The 19927-nt window shown below is 41.3% G+C and overlaps 1 protein-coding gene across 5 annotated transcripts in view; it reads right to left on the reverse strand.

Annotated features, from left to right (window-relative positions):
* Positions 1–19927, reverse strand: part of Dnm3 (dynamin 3) — a 457535-nt gene that overhangs the window by 233766 nt on the left and 203842 nt on the right. For all 5 annotated transcript variants that reach the window (XM_076941476.1, XM_034513132.2, XM_034513130.2 and 2 more), the window contains one exon: positions 176–289. In XM_076941476.1, the coding sequence (XP_076797591.1) occupies positions 176–289 (114 nt within the window). The remainder of the gene's footprint in view (positions 1–175; positions 290–19927) is intronic.

The raw sequence follows: 19927 nt of genomic DNA on the forward strand, positions 1-19927 counted from the left end.
AAATTCAATGGGAACTTTGTAAAACTAAAGACCTGTAAGAAGAAAGGAAACCTGGGGCTTCTTTAAAGCAGTATTTACAGACAGACCTCACTGGTGTCTGGAACTGAGCATCCCAAAGTATCTGCTAATTTTACTTTAGAAACACTTTGGGGGAACGTCATTCTCCGTGGCTTACCTCATCGTCTTTGTACCAGGACAAGCTTTCTGCAGTGAGGACAAACCAGTAGCCCTTCGAGCCTCCTTTCATGATGCCAATGTTACTGACGGTCAGCCAGCCCTTACGAATCACCTGCAAAAAAGCAGACATCAGCAGAAGCATTGAGTGCAAGTAGATGAGGAGCAGAAGTAAAGGCAAGATACAAACGGTGGTAAGAACGGCATTGCCCGGCCCCACACACTCAGCTTCCACCGAGCTGTCTGAGGAAGCGCATCTTCCAAAAATTTAGATGGCTAGAGGGAGGTCTTACTTATCCGTGAGCAAAAACAAAAATCTTGGACTCATATGGCTGACAGAAGCAGAGTTGACTGAACTAGACAATAATGAGATGAGGCAGCCCGGCAGACTTGTACCAGACTATTTATTGCAGTGTTGCTACAATTAAAACATATTTTGTTGATTGATTAAATAGACTCTCCATGCCCACTATTTCATCGCTCCTTCCAGGCTACTGGTCCACTTGTCTGCCTTGCTTGAAGCTCATTAAAACTAGTAGCAGACACTGGTCAGCAAATGGTAAAAAAAAACCAGAAGCTCAAGCCAACCAATGAGATCTTTGTTAAGGGTCTTGAATAAGGCTGATTGAGGAAGAAAGCTGAAACAATGAACTAAAAGGAAGTCTGGGGCCTTTGAATGGTCTTGATTTATCCCACCACCTCCTTCTGGGTGTTACTTGCCATAGAGTAAAATCAGAAGCATCTTAGAAAAATTATTCAATGATTTTCAAATTCTAAAACGTTAACAACTGGGCAACAAATTTGACAAGAACTTAAAAAGTGGAATTTAAGGGGAAAATGCATTTTTCCTCACAGTGGTTATAAAGTTAACTTATTCCACACATGGAATACTTTCCCATATCCTGTATGCTAGATGGTTTTATCGTCTCTGAACCAGAAATGCAATTCTATATGGAACTTTACATGACCTTAAAGTTAAAAAAAACGTGTCTTATTTTAAAAATAGTCACTGTCCTAGACACCCCTAAAAGGTTTAATTATTTGTTGAATGACTATTGGTTCCTGAAGGTAGATTAATATACTCTAATAATAAGGTTTTATATTTCTATTAAATTTTACTTTGAATCTTAAGAAATGCCATGGGAAAATTATGAAATACACCAAGATTCTCGCTGCTGATTTTTCAAATTTCCCTGCACATTTGCCATCCAGGCAATATGTGATGCCTTGTTTCAACATCTGTGCTGTGCAACTCACTCTTCAAGGCCTTGTTAGCTTTACATATCCCCAGAGAGCACCAATCCTAGCCCACGCTGAGGTGATTTTTCAGCTCCTTCTCCTATGCTCTACTATAGGAAGAAGACAATGTACTTCAAAGTGCAATTCCTACTGGACACATGAAAGTCATTCAGATGCTTTCTAAAAAGACACCATAGAATCTGAGTCTACATATTCTCTGAGTAAATCAGAACACACACACACGACGTTAAGGGAACTGCATTTTAATATATTTCCAAGGAGACCCTTACTCCTACTTCAGATTGAAGACTGTTGAACACGTCCATACAACACATAAATTTGAAGCTGTTTTCTTTACAGGAAATGGTCATGGCGAGGTTTCAGTAAAACAGATTAAAAGATTTTGACCCTAATACTGTGTCATTCTATCAGGGCCTAAAATCTATCCATGGAAAGCACTGCAATTATTTCACTTTTTCCAGTATCGTTGAATATAGAAAGTCTTCCAGGTCTACAATAACAAATGACTACTTTACCTATTAGAACAGGCTGGCTCCAACAAGCTGAGCCATGAATTTCATTCTATAAATTTTTTTAAAGAATTTTTTTGTTTGTTTGCTTGTTTAAAATGAAAGTAGCACAAGGGTCCCATTGTGTCCTTAGGGATCTTGTAGTTCAGCAGGTAAGGCAAATCCAGGAAGACATAGTTTCCATATAATCATATAGTAAGAGATGTTTACCAACATAAAGGGTATTTAGGAGGGCATGCTAGCTTTCCCTGAGAAGAAGGTTCCAAAAGAGGAGCTGGAAGGTGATTCAGAAATTGGGTCCAAAAATTGGGTCACCTAGTTTGTTGGTTCGTTTTCCATAGAAGACAATTGTATATGTATATGTATATGATATATACATATATATTTTATATATATATATATATATATAAAATGTATATGTATATGATGTATATGATGTATGTGTGTGCATGTTATGTGTATGTATATATGTGTATATATATATGGCAGGGCTCTTGTATAATCTCTCTCTATAAAATCCATTTAAAAAGAAAGAAGAAAGAGTGAAGGCTAGAAAGGGAGGTAGGCTGAAACTAAGGCAGGATGCTTTTTCTATTTCACTTCTCTGCAAACGCCAGAAGTAAATCCCACGTGTATATATATCTCTGATACAAGTATTCTCATTTTTAAATTCTTGGGCTCACCAGATTTCTCAGTGGATAAAGGCACTTGCTTCCAGACCTGACTTACAGTATAAGGAGAGGACATACTCCTATAATTTAATTTGTCCTCTGGCCTCTGCTCATGTACATAAATAAATAAAGGTGATATTTTAAAAAATTATATATATGACTATTGTATTCATCAATTATATGAATTATATCAAAACTGCTTAGAAATAAATTTGAAACTATGATGTGGCAATGAAGAATATTTTTAGCTGTCTTGGAAACATTGTATGAGATATGTACCAACTTCTTAATATTGATCATTTTATTGCTGACCTCTTAGATACCCAGTTCAAGGATGATGGCTTCAATGTGTGTAGTAAATACAGTTAATGACTCTGGGATGTTTCCTTATTCTCTAGATATAAGTAGATGTTTCACTCTGTCCATCATTCCAACGAACAGAGAAAGCACCATGTCTGGTTTATTTGTTCACCTTTTAAGGGCTCTTACATGCTCAGCAAACATTACACTAATAACCCATGGCCTTGGTCTTGGTTTTAGTTTTTATTTTGAAACAAGTTTCACTAAACTGTCCAAGTTAGCCTTGAACTTACTCTGACTCTTATAAGCAAGGTAGGCCTTGAAATTGTGAGCCTCCTGCCTCAGTCCCAAACAGTTTGGATTTATAGGCCAGTGCCATCCAGGTCTAGTTAAAACGAGTTCTTATGAGCCACTGCAATACCCCAAATGAGAAATAACTAGTGCACTAGTCAGGATGTGGAAAGTTGAAAAGGACTTGCAGGGTTACAGCTAGATGGAGATTTGTGGAGGTGGCAGTGAATAGCCAATAGTCACTCGCCACAGACAGATGAGGTTCCAATTCCAATGAGCAGTTTCAATTGAGATGTGGCATAGCAAAATATACTCTAGATTTCAAGACTTTAAAAAGAATTGAAAATACCTGATTAACATGTAAATACTTATAAAAAACCACTTGGTATAAATTAGGTTAAATAAAATCTATTTCTAATTAACTCATCTGTTTTATAGTTTAACATGGCTACTGGAAAGGATAGGGATTGGGTTGTGGCATTGCAGAATGGTTCTGAAATGTTTGCCTCTACGTTCTTTCAGCGCCAACCACAGTAAAATTCAGGAGAACAGAGGTAGGGATCCAAATTTTAGAAAGTAGGAGTGATGGTGACTTCTTCAAGACCATGTAGAATTTGAGATACTTTAGAAGACACATAGAATCTCAAACTTATCAAGCTCATTATAGAGAGGGCATTGATGTCCAATGCTTGGATTTTAGGTATGCCCATTTCAGTGTGGTCGTGGGATGGGGAGGGAGAGCTCACTGGGATGGAAAGAACAAAGAATAAAAATGGATAAAAGAGCTGAAGATCATCCAGAGATGTTAAAACCAGCATAGGTCCTGCCATCAAGGGACTGGACGGGGCGGGGGGTGGTTTTTTTCTTTTCACCTAGGCAACTGTTTAAAAGAAAATAATTATCAGAGAGATGGGTTGGTGGTACTAGAAGATACAACGAACAAGGAAAATGGGAGTGGGGGAGAGGAGGAGTTGGGAGAGGGGCTGGCCTTGAATAGGGCTGCCTTCCTTTGTGAGCCTCAGGAAGGATGGCAGAAAGAGTAAGGGGAAGACGGTAAGGGTCCATGTCATCCTTCCTACAGGAAACTCCTCAAAGCCTATGGAGGTCATATTTGATCTTTTCCTCCATTAAAGCAGAGTCTTGGTCAATGACAGAGAAGTGAGGACAGGAAGTTGAAAGGAAGGTCTCTGGAATGGTGACACTGAGTCACAGAGGAGAGTGAGCATGATGATAGAAGTGGTTCAGGCAGGTCAGGGTGAAAGCTGAGCCTAAAGAAGCAGATGTGCAGGGACAGTAGCACTGCTGTACTACTGTGTCCCAGAGGCTCTGTGGATACCTCACATGGGATGAGACACTAGGTCTGGATCAAGCACATAGAATAGCCCTGGCAGAAAAGCTGGGACCAGGATGGAGGTGGGACAACCAACAGAGACAGAAAACGAGAAGAAAGGGAACTCAAGAATCCAGGGAGGTTTGCAGACAGTGGTTCTCATTCAGTATGGTACTGTGGGTTGTAACCCCTTTAGAAAACCCCTACCTCAGAAAACTTACATTAGGATTCACAACAGTAGCAAGATTACAGTCATGAAGTAGCAACAAAAAGAATTTGATGCTGGGGAACATGAGGAGCTGTACATTAAAGGCTCACACATTAAGAAGCTTAAGGACCAGTGATGTAGTAGAAGGCAAGAGCAGAGCTTAGACTTGTAAGATGATGTGAAGCAATAAATTGCCTGCTGTTACCGGCACCATTGGATTCATCACTCAAGCATGCGCCACTGTTTCCAGACGCATTTAATGTTATGGCTGAAACAGTGTTTACTAAACATTGTTTAGTCTGGTGGATATAGTCAATTGAGCTACTTAAAAAACATGAGTTACTAAGAATGGTGAAAATGTGAGTGGTAGAGTAATTACCCCTCATGTGTAAGGCACCTTAGGATCCCCAGCATTATACTCTCTCTCTCTCTCTCTCTCTCTCTCTCTCTCTCTCTCTCTCTCTCTCTCTCTCACACACACACACACACACACACACACACATACACACACATACACACACATACACATACATACACACACAAAGAGATACTGATACTCTCTCACATACAGACACACACACTCACATACATACACACCACACAGAGACACACACAGAGAGACACACAGACACATACACACACTCACAACACACTCTCACAAGACTCTCTCACACACACTTTCACATAGATACTCTCTCACACACACACACACAGACACACACTCTCTCCCACACACACATACACAGAAAGAGATACTGACACTCTCTCACACACAGACACACATACTCACACACATACACACTCACACATATACACACACAGAAAGATATACACAGAGAGACATACACAGATACATACACACACAACATGCTCTCACAGACTCTCTCACATACATACTCATATACTCACAGACACTCTCTCACACACACTCACACATACAGTCATACACACAAATACACACACAGATACACACTTACACTCACACACACTCATACACACTCTCACCCACTCATACACACTCACACACACTCATACACACTCACGCACACACACATAAATGCATACACACACACAGACATATTCTCATACATACACACACAGAGACGCATATTACAAAGGCATGAAACAAAGATAAATAAGATGGATTAACTATTGTCTCGATGATGACACTACTGTCATTTCTATCCCAGTAGATTTTCTAATTTAGAGAAAAGCACATGAGGAATGTAGCTGCTTTGGGGCACACACATCCCTTGTCACTGCTTGGGGAACTCATGGCACTGTCCTCAGCACTGAACTCTGACAGCACTACACAGAGACACACGAGGGTTTATCCTTTACAAAGAGACGCAAACACATTGCCCACAGATGACAATCGGTTAAACGTGCAGGTTTGGAAAATAACTGTTTCTGACATTGCTTTTCACGGAGAAACTGAGGGAGAAGCCAGGAATCAAGGTAAGATAGGGGAGCGACATAGGAAAAGGTCCTGTTAAAATGGGCAGACCAAACCAAGCCTGGTGACTTCATCTCCATCATCCCTGCACTCCAGAGGCTGAGGCAGAAGACATCCACAAGTTCAAAGTCGACCTGGGCCATGGGGTGAAGGAGATCCTGCTTCAGACAATAAACAAAACAAGCCAAAAAAAGTTCAGAGCACAAGGGATATGCATACAAAGGGAAAATCAGTAAGAAAGCAACCAGAGGGTACTAATGGAGAAAGGAAGAAAAAAATAAACAGAATTTGAATAGAATGCAAAGGAAATCGGAAGAGCTACAACGTCCTTTCGTATTCCGGTTTGAGGCTGCAAGAGACAAGAAGCAATCAGCGCAATAACCACTTATGCCTCTTAGTGTGTGAGCATCAAATCCTGTCATGAGTTACCAAGTAAACAAGTGCAAGCAGCCCCTTCATTACTAGACTGCAGGGACCTCGGGAGTGGAGAGGGCATGTTCTCATTTGTTTAGCTGGAGACTTCTTCTTTTACTTTTTTAAAAAAATTTACTACTACAAGTATCTCCCAAGCTATTCTTGGCAAATGCAGAAAGTTTGAAAGCACCCACAGGATCATCAGTCAAGAGACTGGACCAGCCTTACCCTGGCCCCTCATGGAAGCCTACCCTAAGAGAGTTCTACTGGGATTCTTGAATGCAGTAAGAAGCAGACATTGCCAGGGTTGGCAAACTCTGCATGTTAAGGGCCTACATTCAGAGCCCAACATCTGGTCAGCACACTAGATGATAAAAGGAATTAAATTTTTGGGAGAGAAAAAAAAAAGCCCACAAGGAAACGTTCCAGTGTGGTCAAGGACTTAAATTTTATTTGTGAACAAGGAGTTTTGACCTTGGCCTTGCTTATGGAAGACTAATGCAAGCTTTTTCTTTTTCTTTTTCTTTTTCTTTTTCTTTTTCTTTTTCTTTCTTTTTCTTTTTCTTTTTCCAGCTATGCAGCTGTCTTTTACTGCTGCAGCTTGGGAAGTGGCTGCAGAACACTGGCTATTCAATAGTTTGGCCTCAGTGGATTACAAAAGCTCCCGAACATCATTTCCCCATAGATGAGTACCTCATCCTAAGGACAGTTCACACTCTGCAGGGCCTACCTGGCCAGACGGTGGGAGCTTACTGGATCCAGCCAAGCTGTAAGTCAAGCCAGTCACCCTGACAATTGTTCAGAATCTGCCTGGCAGAGATATTTCCAGCAGGTGTGCCTGAGGTCTGATAAGGGAAAAGTGTTTTCCAATGTACAGGCATCTGGATGCAACATGTGAAAGAGGATTTATCACGTTGATACTGAATGACATCTGAGAGTCATGGTGCACAGAATACTAGTTAGAGTTTAGCCATATTAAGGCTTGCTCTAGGTAGGAGGGATTAGATCAGTATTCTTAAAAGTAGTTTGTTCCACTATGCTACCATCACCAGGAGCCCAATGTCTTGGAATAGAACTATCAGAATTATGAGCCAAATAACCTTTTTCTTGTGATAATTTACTGCTTTGAGCATTTCATTATAGCAATGGGAAGTTGAGTAACTTAATGAGAAGCAGGGGGATATTTCAATGTCAAATGTGGAGGAAAAACAAGTTAGCTGTGGAGATCCATTCAGTGTACAGCTGCTGAAGAGAGGTCACCTGGATGAGAGAGCCCCTGTGGCTGAGGCTGCCTGTTGAACAGGTATTGACAGACATCATTAATTCATTGTTCTACAAATACCTGGGCTTTGTAAACTCCTTTTGAAATATAATCTTTTGGCTTTAAGTATGGAGAACTTTGAACTAAGAAGGAGTTTATAGTCACATCCAGGACATGACTATTAGTTGATGCTTTATTATTGATGTGTAACATCTTCTAACACGTCTATGATGTCATTTGACTATTGCAGAATCTCTGACAGGTCATGAAAAAAAACTGCTGGAATATAATTTGAAACAAATAGACTAGGAATCTACACTGAAGGAATGAACATCCAATGTTGAGCAAAGACAGCCTCAGAGTGAGTTTTGACCATTGTGCTGTTTGAATGATTGAAGAGTCTTAAGAGGGTGTACATGGGAGCCACACTAGGAGTGGTTTTCAAGACTAGTAAAATGTTGGCCTCTTTCCTCAAAGAAGACCCAAGCCACTAGTACCTCTCCAGCTTGATGGTTAAAGTCAATGAAACAGAAGACAGGAGCAGTGTGAGGAGGAACCTTGAGGGTTAGGGGGTAGAAGAACTGACTCATTTGCTCTCCCAGTAAGAACAAAGTGACTGTTCACACTGGCACACGCAGGAAGAGGGACGGGGAAGTGTGGTCCACACCTTTCTCTTCTTTTCCTTTGCCCCTGTTTTCTGTGGAAAATACCACTATGAGAGACAAGTTCAAGAGAGGAAAGAGTCCAAGGATATATCTCACTTTGAGTCAGCTGAGCAGGGGTTTCTGGACACCTATAGAAGAACCAGACACTGTCAAGGTGCCTTGAAGCAAGGTTCACACCGGGCCCAGGGAAGTCTTAACAGTGACTGACTTACTATTTACAAAAGCAGTTTTAATGTCTGACGGTCTAACCTCACAACTGAGGCAAAGCATATATAAAAATGCCTAATAGCCCAATTAAGATGGAACATGAAATATTTGCGGAGATGTCCTTTTGTTCCAGACTGGAACATCTGTCACCACTCCGAAGGACTTGGCTATGCAACACTTGTGTGTTTGGGTGTCCCTTCATGGCTTTAACTTTCTAGGAAGGCAGAGTATAACTCTGACCCCATTTCTAGGAACCCAAGGACAACAACTGCAGCCAGCATTTACTCTGTGCCAGGAACTGAGCTAACAGCTCCACACATCCCCTGATACTTCCTTTAATCCACATAATGATCTTAGGAGGAAGGTAATATGTTCCTTATGTGGCAGAGGAAGAGACAGAGTTCTGGCTCCTTCCTGATGGCCAAGCCTATGCTACTAACCAGCTACTAACCAGCAGGCCTCCTTTGCAGGGCCTGTATGCCATGTGCCATTTGCTCTACTTGGAAAAGTATATTTTTAACCTGTCACTGAAATAAACTCTCCCTGCTAGTTCAGCCCCAGAGCCCGTTCATTCATTCCTCAAGCCACAGCACAGATGAAGATGTTGGCTACAGTATGGATTTTAACAATGGTAACAACAAACAGTCATCAAAACCACACCGAACTGTCAGGGAAAACATCTATTTCCAATCATTGCTACCCTGGGTGGCACCGGGCTTACTTGACCTGTGTTTGCCTTGTATATAATCTGGAATAATAGGACCCATAGCATAAAGCTGTTGAGACTCATGTGAATTAGTGTATGGTAAGGATTTAGATCAATACCTACTAGCAATATATGCTGTATGTATGGGATTGTTTCCATTGTGTTTGTTAACGTGAGAATAGAAAGAAGCAATTGTATTGTATTGTAATTGTAAATTGGTGGTAAGATATAATTTTTTCTTTATTCCTCAGTTTCCCTGCATCTCCCCCTCTACTTTCCAATAATATGAATAATATTAAAAATCTAAGCTGACATCTGCTAATGCTTGTTTAGTGCAGGCCCTGACTTGAAGTCCTAAGTATGCAGTGAACAAAGTATGTTGAAAAACTGATGCAGGATTAAAAATAACCTGACAGTGGAAATAAACCCAAGCACACAACATAAAAAGAAATGGTCCCGGGGTTGTCACTGGGAAAGTCCCAGGATGAAAGCAACTTGACTGTTAAATACAGATCTAACTTGATTGACTGAAAACATACCAATACAATGCAGTCAAAGCTAGCTGGAAATAAGGAACCAATCGCAAGCATATCAACTCTCCCTTTTATTTGAACACCCCCAGCTGCCAGAAGGATAACACTGTGGCTTCTCCCCAAAACCTTACCAACCTCTACTTCACTAAAGGGGTGTAAATTACCATCGTAAATAGATAAATAAAGCTCACTGTCAGGCAGAAACCCAAGTGGCTATTCCATAGGATGATCTCACCTGATGAGGGAAGCAACCATTCCCATTTTTATTTTCTGGAATATCCTCATCTCCTAGGACAGCTGTTATGGAGCCTCCATTCCTCTCACCCACTCTGCCCTACGGAGGTATCTGATACTCCTGTGGATTTTCCCAGGTCAGGAGGTGTTTTTTTCAACCTTTGAGGCTCACTCAGCTTTTGCATTATCTAGAGTCACAGTTGCAGCTGGGGAATTTCTTCCTTTCTTGCTATTCTGAGGAGCTCATTTTGGCATCACTCCTGCCCCAGGCACTGCTGTTTGAAGCTGTTTATTCTCATATTTTACTCAGCTCAACCTCTCTGAGATTTGGGCCATTAACTATGATGGAAAATCACGGCTCCACTCTCATTCATGTGTTTTTCTCCCGTGTATCTTTTCCATGTGCAGAGTTTCCTTTGAAGTTGCTGGGCCCTCAATGTGGTACAAAACAGAGTGGGAACTAAGCCTGGCATCTATTTCTCTACATTTGAAGACAAAACTACATATACGCAGAGGAGAAGGGATACTCAAAATTAGCAGGGCCTGAATAAAGTGTGGACATGTTACTAAAAATAGTCCAGAAAAAAAAATGAATTTAGCAGATAGGAAATTATTTAATAGTCTACTAGTTAGCATCTTATACGTGTTAGAATGGATATGGTAAACTTAAGAATTAGCTGAGATAATAACAATGAAATTAGAAAAAATGGCCCCAATTCTTGATCTTAATGAGGAGCTTTCAGATAAACAAGGGAACGGACAGTGAGCACGCAGGAGAGCACATCAAAGTCCCAACGGCTGCAGGTACTTGAAAAAAAAAATGGTGGTCATGTGATCTTTAGAAAAAGCATGCTTAAGGCTTTTAGAACATGAGTTAAAATCTGAGGGAAGTTAAGAGAACATGGGGTTTGGGGTGGCACACAGTGTGGCCATCAAGCAAGAAGGGGTTGTGTATGAGCCAGCAGAGAAGGCTAGCTACGCTTAGCTCTGCGACTCATGTGAAAAACATTTGCTTTGTATCCTTTGAGGAGCTTTTAAAGGAAAGCAGTCATGTAAGATTTACTTCACATAAAAGATCCCCTTTCAGCTCCAGTTTGGTGAAGAGATTACAGAAAAGGATCGAGGAGAGTGGGAGACAGAGAGAGCTGAGTGCTGCAGAGCCCAGAGCAACAGATGATAACTTTGACAGGCACATTGGGAGTTGGACATCTGGGGATGTAGACGGATCAGAGAAATGTTCCAGGAGAAAAATCAGTATGGCAATGATGAATTAGATAGACTGGATGAGAGAGGGTGAGGTGTCAGGGATGGCTCCCAGAGGTTCAGTCTGTGAAATTGAGCAGACCCGAGAGGCACGTCTACAGAGGGAGAGGAGTGTGTGCTTGAGGAAGGAATGAGTCAAGGGTTCTGTCTCGACATGTCCCAGTAGGAATGTGCAGAACAGAATGGCTGTAAAGTAGCCTAGAGTAAGTAGGTCTACAGACTGGTAAACCATTGGTTTGTAGAAGTGACTAAGCTGTAGGTATCCGGGGTGGTGGGGATAAAACGGGAGTCTGGACCAGAGAATGACCCTGGTCTGAGCCTTCAGGACAGGAAGCATGCTGGGTGAAGAGGATGAACATGTGAGGGAGGGGTGGTTGGAAGGTGAGAGAAGAAAGAGAATATTGCAGGTGCCAAAGCTGATTGGAAGAGAATGCTTTACTGAAGCGATCAAAAAGTCCAGTGTCACTGTGAGGGAAAGTCAAATTAAAAGAAAACATTTTCATTGGTTTGGGTAACACAGAAGCTGTCAAAGAGATGATATCTACTCTAGTAGGGCATCAGCCTGGGCAATCGTGGGTAGAGGAGCTAAGGGCGCTGGAAGCTCCTGCTGTGTCTGCCCGCTATCCTTTCTTTAACTTCTGCACAGAGGGATTAGATTCTAAGACAGGACTTAGTGTCTCTAATGACAGCAAGGATACATTAGAAGTGATATAAAAGTGTTCAACATAAGAACCATGTATTCTGTTAACATGTTGACCTTGCTACACTGGCTAATGTTTCTGTGCCTTTAAGGGGCAGGTAGACAGAAGAGTAAACAATAGAACTGACGTTTGCCCATACTGCTGTGGTCACATATGGTAAGTCAGTTCTGTCCCAATATCCTCTCTCTCTTCTCTCCCCTCTGCCTTCCCCTCTCCTCCCCTCCCTCCCCCCTTTTCAAATTAATTCTTTTAAAGTTTGATATAACCTGTTTTGATCATATTATGGGTTTTAAAAAGAAGTTCCTGGAAACAGTGGTCCCTACAGGCAACGAACAAGATTAGCTGTCAGACATTCAGGTGGAACTCAGACATTAATTGATTAATATTAAGTAATGAGAATTTGCTAACAAAGCCCAAGGGCTGAGGTTGCCAGTCCAGCTACAAAAAACTATTTATTCTATAGTATCTTGGAAGAGTACATAACTCTTGGAGATTCTCAGTGAATCCAGGTATTAAATGAATACTAGCAGAATATATTGATGATGATAATGTCCCATCACAGGTACCGGGACTCTGAGGAAGATATCAGTTAACCCAGCAGAGAATTTTGGTTTTTCATTTCTTCCAACATAAGATTAGAGACCTTAGTTTCTCACATTTTAGAGATTAAATGTTCTATGAATTATGTCAGGGTAGGCTATTAAAACATCTATAGCATGAAGGCCAACAGCTTTCTGTTATTAGGATTGTCTTCTTTTATAAAACTATAGAGTCAGTCTTCATCTGCTCAATCATGCCAGCCACACAAGACCTAGGCCCTTTAAAACAGTTCTTCATGTTGTGGTGACCCTCCCAACCATAAAATTATTTCATTTTGTTGCTACTTCATTTTGCTACTGTTATGAACTATAACGTAAATATCAGATATGCAGGATATCTGACATGGGACCCCTGTGAAAGGGCCATTCAACCCCCAAGGGGGTGGTAACCCACAGGTTGAGAACCACTCACTACCCAAGGGCATAGCTTATGATCTTCCCTGAGTGGTGCCACAATCACTTATATCTGATACAGTTCTTTCCACCATGGAATGCTAGAAAAAAAGAGCACACCCTCCATCTCCTCTTAGCATTCTTTAAGGAATTTTCTGTTACTCACTATAAGGGGAGAAAATGATGAACCCTCTCCCTGTGAACAACCTTTTCCTCTTTCCTCATACCCAAATTCACCTTAGCTTACTGTTTAACCTTTTAAATATAGAGCGAACATGGTCCCTATGGGAATCAGGGTCACAGAAATGTAAGAACATTGTACATGCTGAGGAAAACTTAGAGTTACTCTATGCTTTAAAGACAACAAGACATTGGGCCTCAGGAGACACGTAGAGGTAGTAGATGGCCTCAATCCAGGACTACATAGGAATATCCTAATATTAGAAATGCTAGTTCAGACAGACACAAAAATCAATTTAAACAAATTCTACAACTCCTATAAAGCTTTACCATCTCTCCCTAAGAATACAAATATTCATTATTATATAAAAGTGATCACGGGAATGGCACACAACATTCAATAAAAATTAGTCCAGACAGAATCAAACGTTGACAATGCTTCAGAAGCGAGCATCAGTGAAGTCAGGAGACTAGGGATAGATAGTGTGCCTCTGTATTGAACTTTGAACCATTACTTCTCGACCTGATTATATGCTCAGGGTTTCTAAGCTCTGTAACCTAGTTCTCATGTTGGAGGGAGATGGGTAGACATCAGAAACAAAAAGTAAACAGATAATTATATAGATATAAGTATCAAAGGCCGCAAAGCAATCTAATGAGTGCAATAATTGGTGTGGAAGCACTGAGTCCCCTTAGTCTGGTAATTTCTATAATAAAATCATGTTTCAGCAGAGACCTAAAGCTGAAGACATTTTTGTTTGAGGTTTTTTTCCCCCCGAATGTGTTTTTCTGCATGTACATATGTGTACCTTGTAAACTTCTGGTTTTGGCAGAGGTCAGAAGGGGAATGTCCGATCCCCTAGAACAGGGGGTTGCAGACAGTTTGTAAGACACCATGTGGATGCTGGGAACAGCCTGGGTCTTTGGGAAGAACCTCAGGTGTTCTTAACTGCTGAGCCATTTCTCCACCCCCAGCTGAAGAATTGTAAAGAATAAACTTCGTGAACAGTGTGGGGAGGGGGTAGGGAGGTGGGGAATACACTTCAGCGGGAGGAAATAACAAGTATCAAAATCCTGAGGTGGGAACATCAAGAGTGCCCAGTGCCCGTGTTGTAATTAGCAGAAGATACAATAGCTAATGGACTCAGAGCAGTGGGAGGGGACCGGGTCAGGAGGAAGCAGGTAAGATTGGAATGCCACTGGGAGATCTTCAGGCTTCTCAGTAAGATGGTGAGTTGGTTTGGATTTTGTTTGGGTTTTCTTCACTTTAGCAAATACTTGAGAAAGTGAGGAAAGGCTTGCTTTGGGGTTTTGGTTTCAGAGATCTCAGCCCACAGTTCTCTGGCACTTTGTTTATGAACATTTCAGTCCGTGGTTCTCTTGCCCTTTGTCAGTGGACTTGTAGCAAGGCAAAAGATCACAGCCACTGAAGTGTATGTGGGAAGAGGATGTTTAACTTACCTCACAGCATCTAGTAAGCTGAGCAGCAAGAAGAGGCCAGGACAGAGATATGAGAAGTAGCCTTCGAAGTCATCCCCCCAACTCCCCCAACCCACCAACTGCTTTTTGACAACTGGGCCCCATTATCTGGAGTTAGGCTGAGTCCTAATAATCTACCCAGATTTTGAATGTATCCACGAAGTATCTACTGATCAGAGCCCTCATGACTGAGTGGTCCTGGGTGTGCTTTAATGTCTATGAGGTCTAATTAGGTAGACAAACTTATCCAGATGGGCATCATTAGAGAGGGTAAATGGAGAAGTGATTATATCAGACTGTTTTACGGTGACTTTTGAGGGCTGGGGAGATGGCTCAGTCCAGAAAGGGCTTACCATTAAAGCACAAGGATCTGAGCTCACTACCTAGAGCCCATGTGAAAAAGGCACAGGCTTGTGATTCCACACTGGGGAAATAGACACTAGGGGGTCCTGGACTAGCCAGTCTAGCCTACCCAGTGAGTTCCAGGCCAGTCTCAAAATAAAGGTGTGGATGGGGCCCTAAGGGATGAAAGGCCCCAGGAACTGACTTTAGGCCTTTACACCCACGTGTGTGTGTGTGTGTGTGTGTGTGTGTGTGTGTGTGTGTGTGTGTGTGTGTAAATAATTAAAAATAAATAAGCATGTGTGTAATAAAAAAATAAATAAAATCTGTCTCTGGCTGCTCTTCTGAAACACAGACGTGTACCAAGAGATACAGACAGACTCATAACCCAGGTAAAAGACAGTAAGTGCTTCAAGTCAGGCAGGATTGATGGGTGGACAGAGAAGCGATCAGTTCCAGACATGATGGGATTTGTGAAGAAGGTGTAATGAATGAGAGCCCCCTGAAGGCTGACTGGATCCAGAAGCAGGATCCCCCTGTCTGAGAGTACAGGAACATTGTCCTATAACTCTTTTTATACCCCCCCCCCCATGCATCTAGTTCTATTTTGCCACTGCTGTAGATTAAACACTACAGGAAAGCACATTCCACATGCACACAGACTCAAGGTAAACAAAGTGACCATCTATTTCTCTCATTTGTAGACTCTATTGTGAGGATGACATCATTTTGATAAGAATTACTGCTAATGTGGTTTAAATAGGTTTATCTTCTAAATAACGTTTATGACGATTTTTTTCTACTTTCTAGCCTATAGGTGGGCAGAAGTGCATAAAATGTAAAATGAAGTATTGGACTGACTCCAAGATGTCCGTGGCTTCCAAGGTATCAAAAAACTTGTCCATGATCCACCCATGCCACGGTGAGACCAGGTCTGTGAGCCTCCCAGACCCGGCTCTATCCCTTAAGGAGAGATCCTCTTGGAGCCTCCATCCATTAGTGAAGATGGTAGTATCTGTTCCAGAGGACAAAGGATAAAGCAGAGAACACGCAGCACCACACGTCTCCTTACTCCACAGTGAGCCATAATAAAGGGCAGCGTCAGTAGGGGAGACCGAGCACAAGTGCGTAAAGGAGCAAAGAACCCTGCTCATCACTAAAACTGGCATCCTACCCCATCTGCATTTTGCCACATTGCTGTGTAGGGCAGATACATAAATCTGCATAAATCTTAGGAATTCTGGTAATTAAAGAATCTTTACTGGGAGCAAGAAACTGGCAAAAAGCAATCTTCTAATTCTCTTATTCACACTAAGAAGGGAATGGTACAGGACATGGGCTATCCCTTTCTGCTTCTTTACTACTGAGCTTCACAACACCAGATAATTTCTGTGTCTATAAAGCCAGGGTTTTGTTTTGTTTTGTTTTGTTTTGTTTTGTTTTGTTTTGTTTTTTCCTGGCTTTGCCCTTGCCTATGGGCGGGATTGTGTTTCTTGCCCAGGTTACAGGCTGCCCTCTCTGCCACTCTGAACTTCACTCCTCTTCAAAGAGGCTCTGCCTTTCCCTCTTCCCAACATGTCCTGACAATTCATTCTTTCTGTATCTACCTTCCACTACTATAGTAACTGCCCTTTTCCTTGTTCATCTTCTTGTTCTTATGCTGTCTCAGTCATCACTAGACTGTAACTGTCATGAGGACGAGAACTAATCTGAAGAAGATGAACAAATACTGATTCTCCTCAACAAGGCTGGACTCAGAAGATCTGTTGATGCCTGATACAGACCAGCCCAGGGACTTTGAGTGTGCTTGAGTACACCAGTGACTCTGTGTGACTCAGGAAGCACTGAACAACTGGTAGTAAAATCTTTGGGCATTTTTGTAGGTTAATTTTGATGAAGGAGCTTAGAAGCTTATTTTAAGGAAGATGGACTTCAAGGGTCTTACTAAGATATTTGATCTTCAACTACAAAAAGAGAAAAAGAATATGAAAGCATAGAACAGAAAGAGATGGCTATAGTATATCCCCATGAAGAATTGTAAAAACTCAATAAGACAGTCTAGGAGAAAATGCCTGGCACGGAGTAGGGAGTTAAATAATATTAGCTGTTTGGCCTTTGGTCAAGAGAAACCATTAAGTAACGTTGGTTGTTCTTGTAACTTATTTTCTTCTTATTATTTTGAGCTCCTTTCTATCAATAAGACCATGCTTGCTAAGAAACCCCTTTTCCACCTTTAATCATCAAATTGTACAACCAAGTACACATACTCAGTAAACAGTAGATTATGCATTAATTCATCCAGACAGAGAAGTATTTCAAACTGCTAATATTATCCACTTAGAAGAGCTATTGGTTGAATTAGAACTTTAGAGCAAAATTCTAGGAATTCAAGAGCACAGCTTCATTAATAATGGTAGTGGAAGTGACACTCATTCCTTGTAAAGATTCCCCATGAACAGTGGATCATCTTCTTCATCTCCTCACTGTCCCTACCCAGTGTGTGTGTGGCTCTCTTCTTATTTCATCTTTGACTATCATGAGGCAGAGAAAGAGGCTAACTTTATGACATGTAAGATTCAACTCGCAAGTGACAAGTTGAAACCAACATCTTCTTGGGTTCCAAGTCTATGTTTCGGGACAAACTATATCCCCAGTACATTTTTCTTTCCACAAAATATGTCCTGGATATATTTTTCTTCCACCTGGAATAAAAACTAACCTTTAACTTACACAAGAACTGAATGTTTTAATAGGTTAAACCTGTAAGAAAAAAGAAAGATCACAGAGACCAAGGCCAATGTCACAAGGATGAAAAAGTCACTCCAATTTAAAAGTCAGAAAACTAAAGAGGGTGAAGGACCAAGGCTTCACAGGTCCACTGTATCATTTGAAGAAAGCAGAACAGCTTTGGATGCCAGCTCCAGTGTTGGAGTTTATGGGTTCAAATCCAAGCGTTAGCATATACTATAACTGTTACCTCAAACAAGTCACCCAACTTCTTGGAGCCTTGGCTAACCAAATAGTCATGGAGCCAATGCCACCCTTACCTTCTGGGCATTGTGAGGATTCAAGAAAAAAAAAGTGGAAAAGTACTTGGAGCAGGACATTATATAGTAAGTTCTTAATACATTCTAGCTGCTGTCATTATCTGGCAAAATGGAGATGACACCATGACCCTGTGTGGCTGGCAGGAGACTAAAGGGCAAACACACTGCCTCATACAAAATGGCCAAGTAATAAGCTGGGGCTATTGTTATGAGTGTGATTATTAGAAAACAAAATATTGTAGAAAGTGGTAGGTACACACAAAAGTATATGGACAATTCTGGGTAATATAACCACGTAGTAAAAAACAAAGGAGCCCACCTCTGGCATAACTGTCATGAATAGCAAAGCAGTTCAGTAGCCCACGTGGCTCTTTTCTCTCTGAATATTTGTTGTGCTCATTGAATTTTGTACTTACATCTTCTCCTTTCTTCACTTACTTGCAGTTAGGTTGTCTGGGCGCCCATCTTCCAAAAAAAGCTTGCAGTGTAGTGCTTGAAAGCAGGTAAGCCCTGTACAAATGGAGCTACCTCCCCAGGTATGGAGCTACCTCCCCAGGTATGGAGCTACCTCCCCAGACCCAGGTTGATCAATGATTGCTATAACAGTTCTAAGTCGGGGGGGGGGGGGGTGTCGGGGGGGTATTCCCAACCCTCAGGGCTATTTGTAAATGCACAAAAGACACATTGTTTTGTCTCACTGTCCAGGAACTCAAGATGGTAAGTGAAAAGCTTGGCTATTTAAGATGACAATAACATCTGTCAGAGTTCAAAGATAACTCATTCTAATTGTCAGACATAAGTTAGCGTCCTTATAATAGTGGTATTTACTATATTCATAAAGTGCATTTCAGAGCAGGGAAATAAAATGTTGTGATGATATATGTAGATGAGAACTTTAAGCAATGACCATGGGAAAGCTCCACATGAACGGTGTGTAAGGATATTAATCTCTAAGAGACAACTTTATTACCTTGAGTCACAGAAAAGTAACTTACTAGTTCAGAACTTTAGAGCTTAAGTAGACACGAGAGTTTCCCTTCTAAATGTGAATGTTAAAACTACCATTTTATAGATGGTTTACTTATCTGGCCGTTTAATTCCAGATGTTGAAAGCTCTGTCTCTTCTATCTAGTCAACATCTATTTGACATTGACTAGAGTGATTTTTGTGCTAGATGCAGAGAATATAGCAGTTAAAGTGGCAGCAACTGCCTTGAACCTAACGAAGCCCATGGGTAACTGCAGGAGATGGACATTTACCACTATGTATTAAAGCAGTCCTAGAGAGACAGGTTTCTATGGCAACGTAGAGTATAGACTGAAGATAGTATAGGAGTCAGTGACAGTGCTCTCAGAGGTGAGCTATTTACGTAGAAGGGAATGAAGAGATGCTATTCAGGCAGAAATGAAAATGGTGATACTCCATACAGAAGAACAGGGACACACACACACACACACACACACACACACACACACACACACAAAATCCCAGGAGGAAAAGAGCCTAGACCAGTTGTTCTCAACCTTCCTAAGGCTGTGACCCCTTAATATAACGCTGACCCTAAGCATAAAATTATTTTTGTCGCTCCATCATAACTGTAATTTTTCTGGTTATGAATTGTAATATAAACATCTGATATTCAGGATATCTGACATCTGACCCCTGTGGGGTCACAATCCACAGGTTGAGAATGACTGGCCTAGG

Source organism: Arvicanthis niloticus, chromosome 10 (assembly GCF_011762505.2).
Source record: "Arvicanthis niloticus isolate mArvNil1 chromosome 10, mArvNil1.pat.X, whole genome shotgun sequence".
Taxonomy (NCBI): Eukaryota; Metazoa; Chordata; class Mammalia; order Rodentia; family Muridae; genus Arvicanthis; species Arvicanthis niloticus.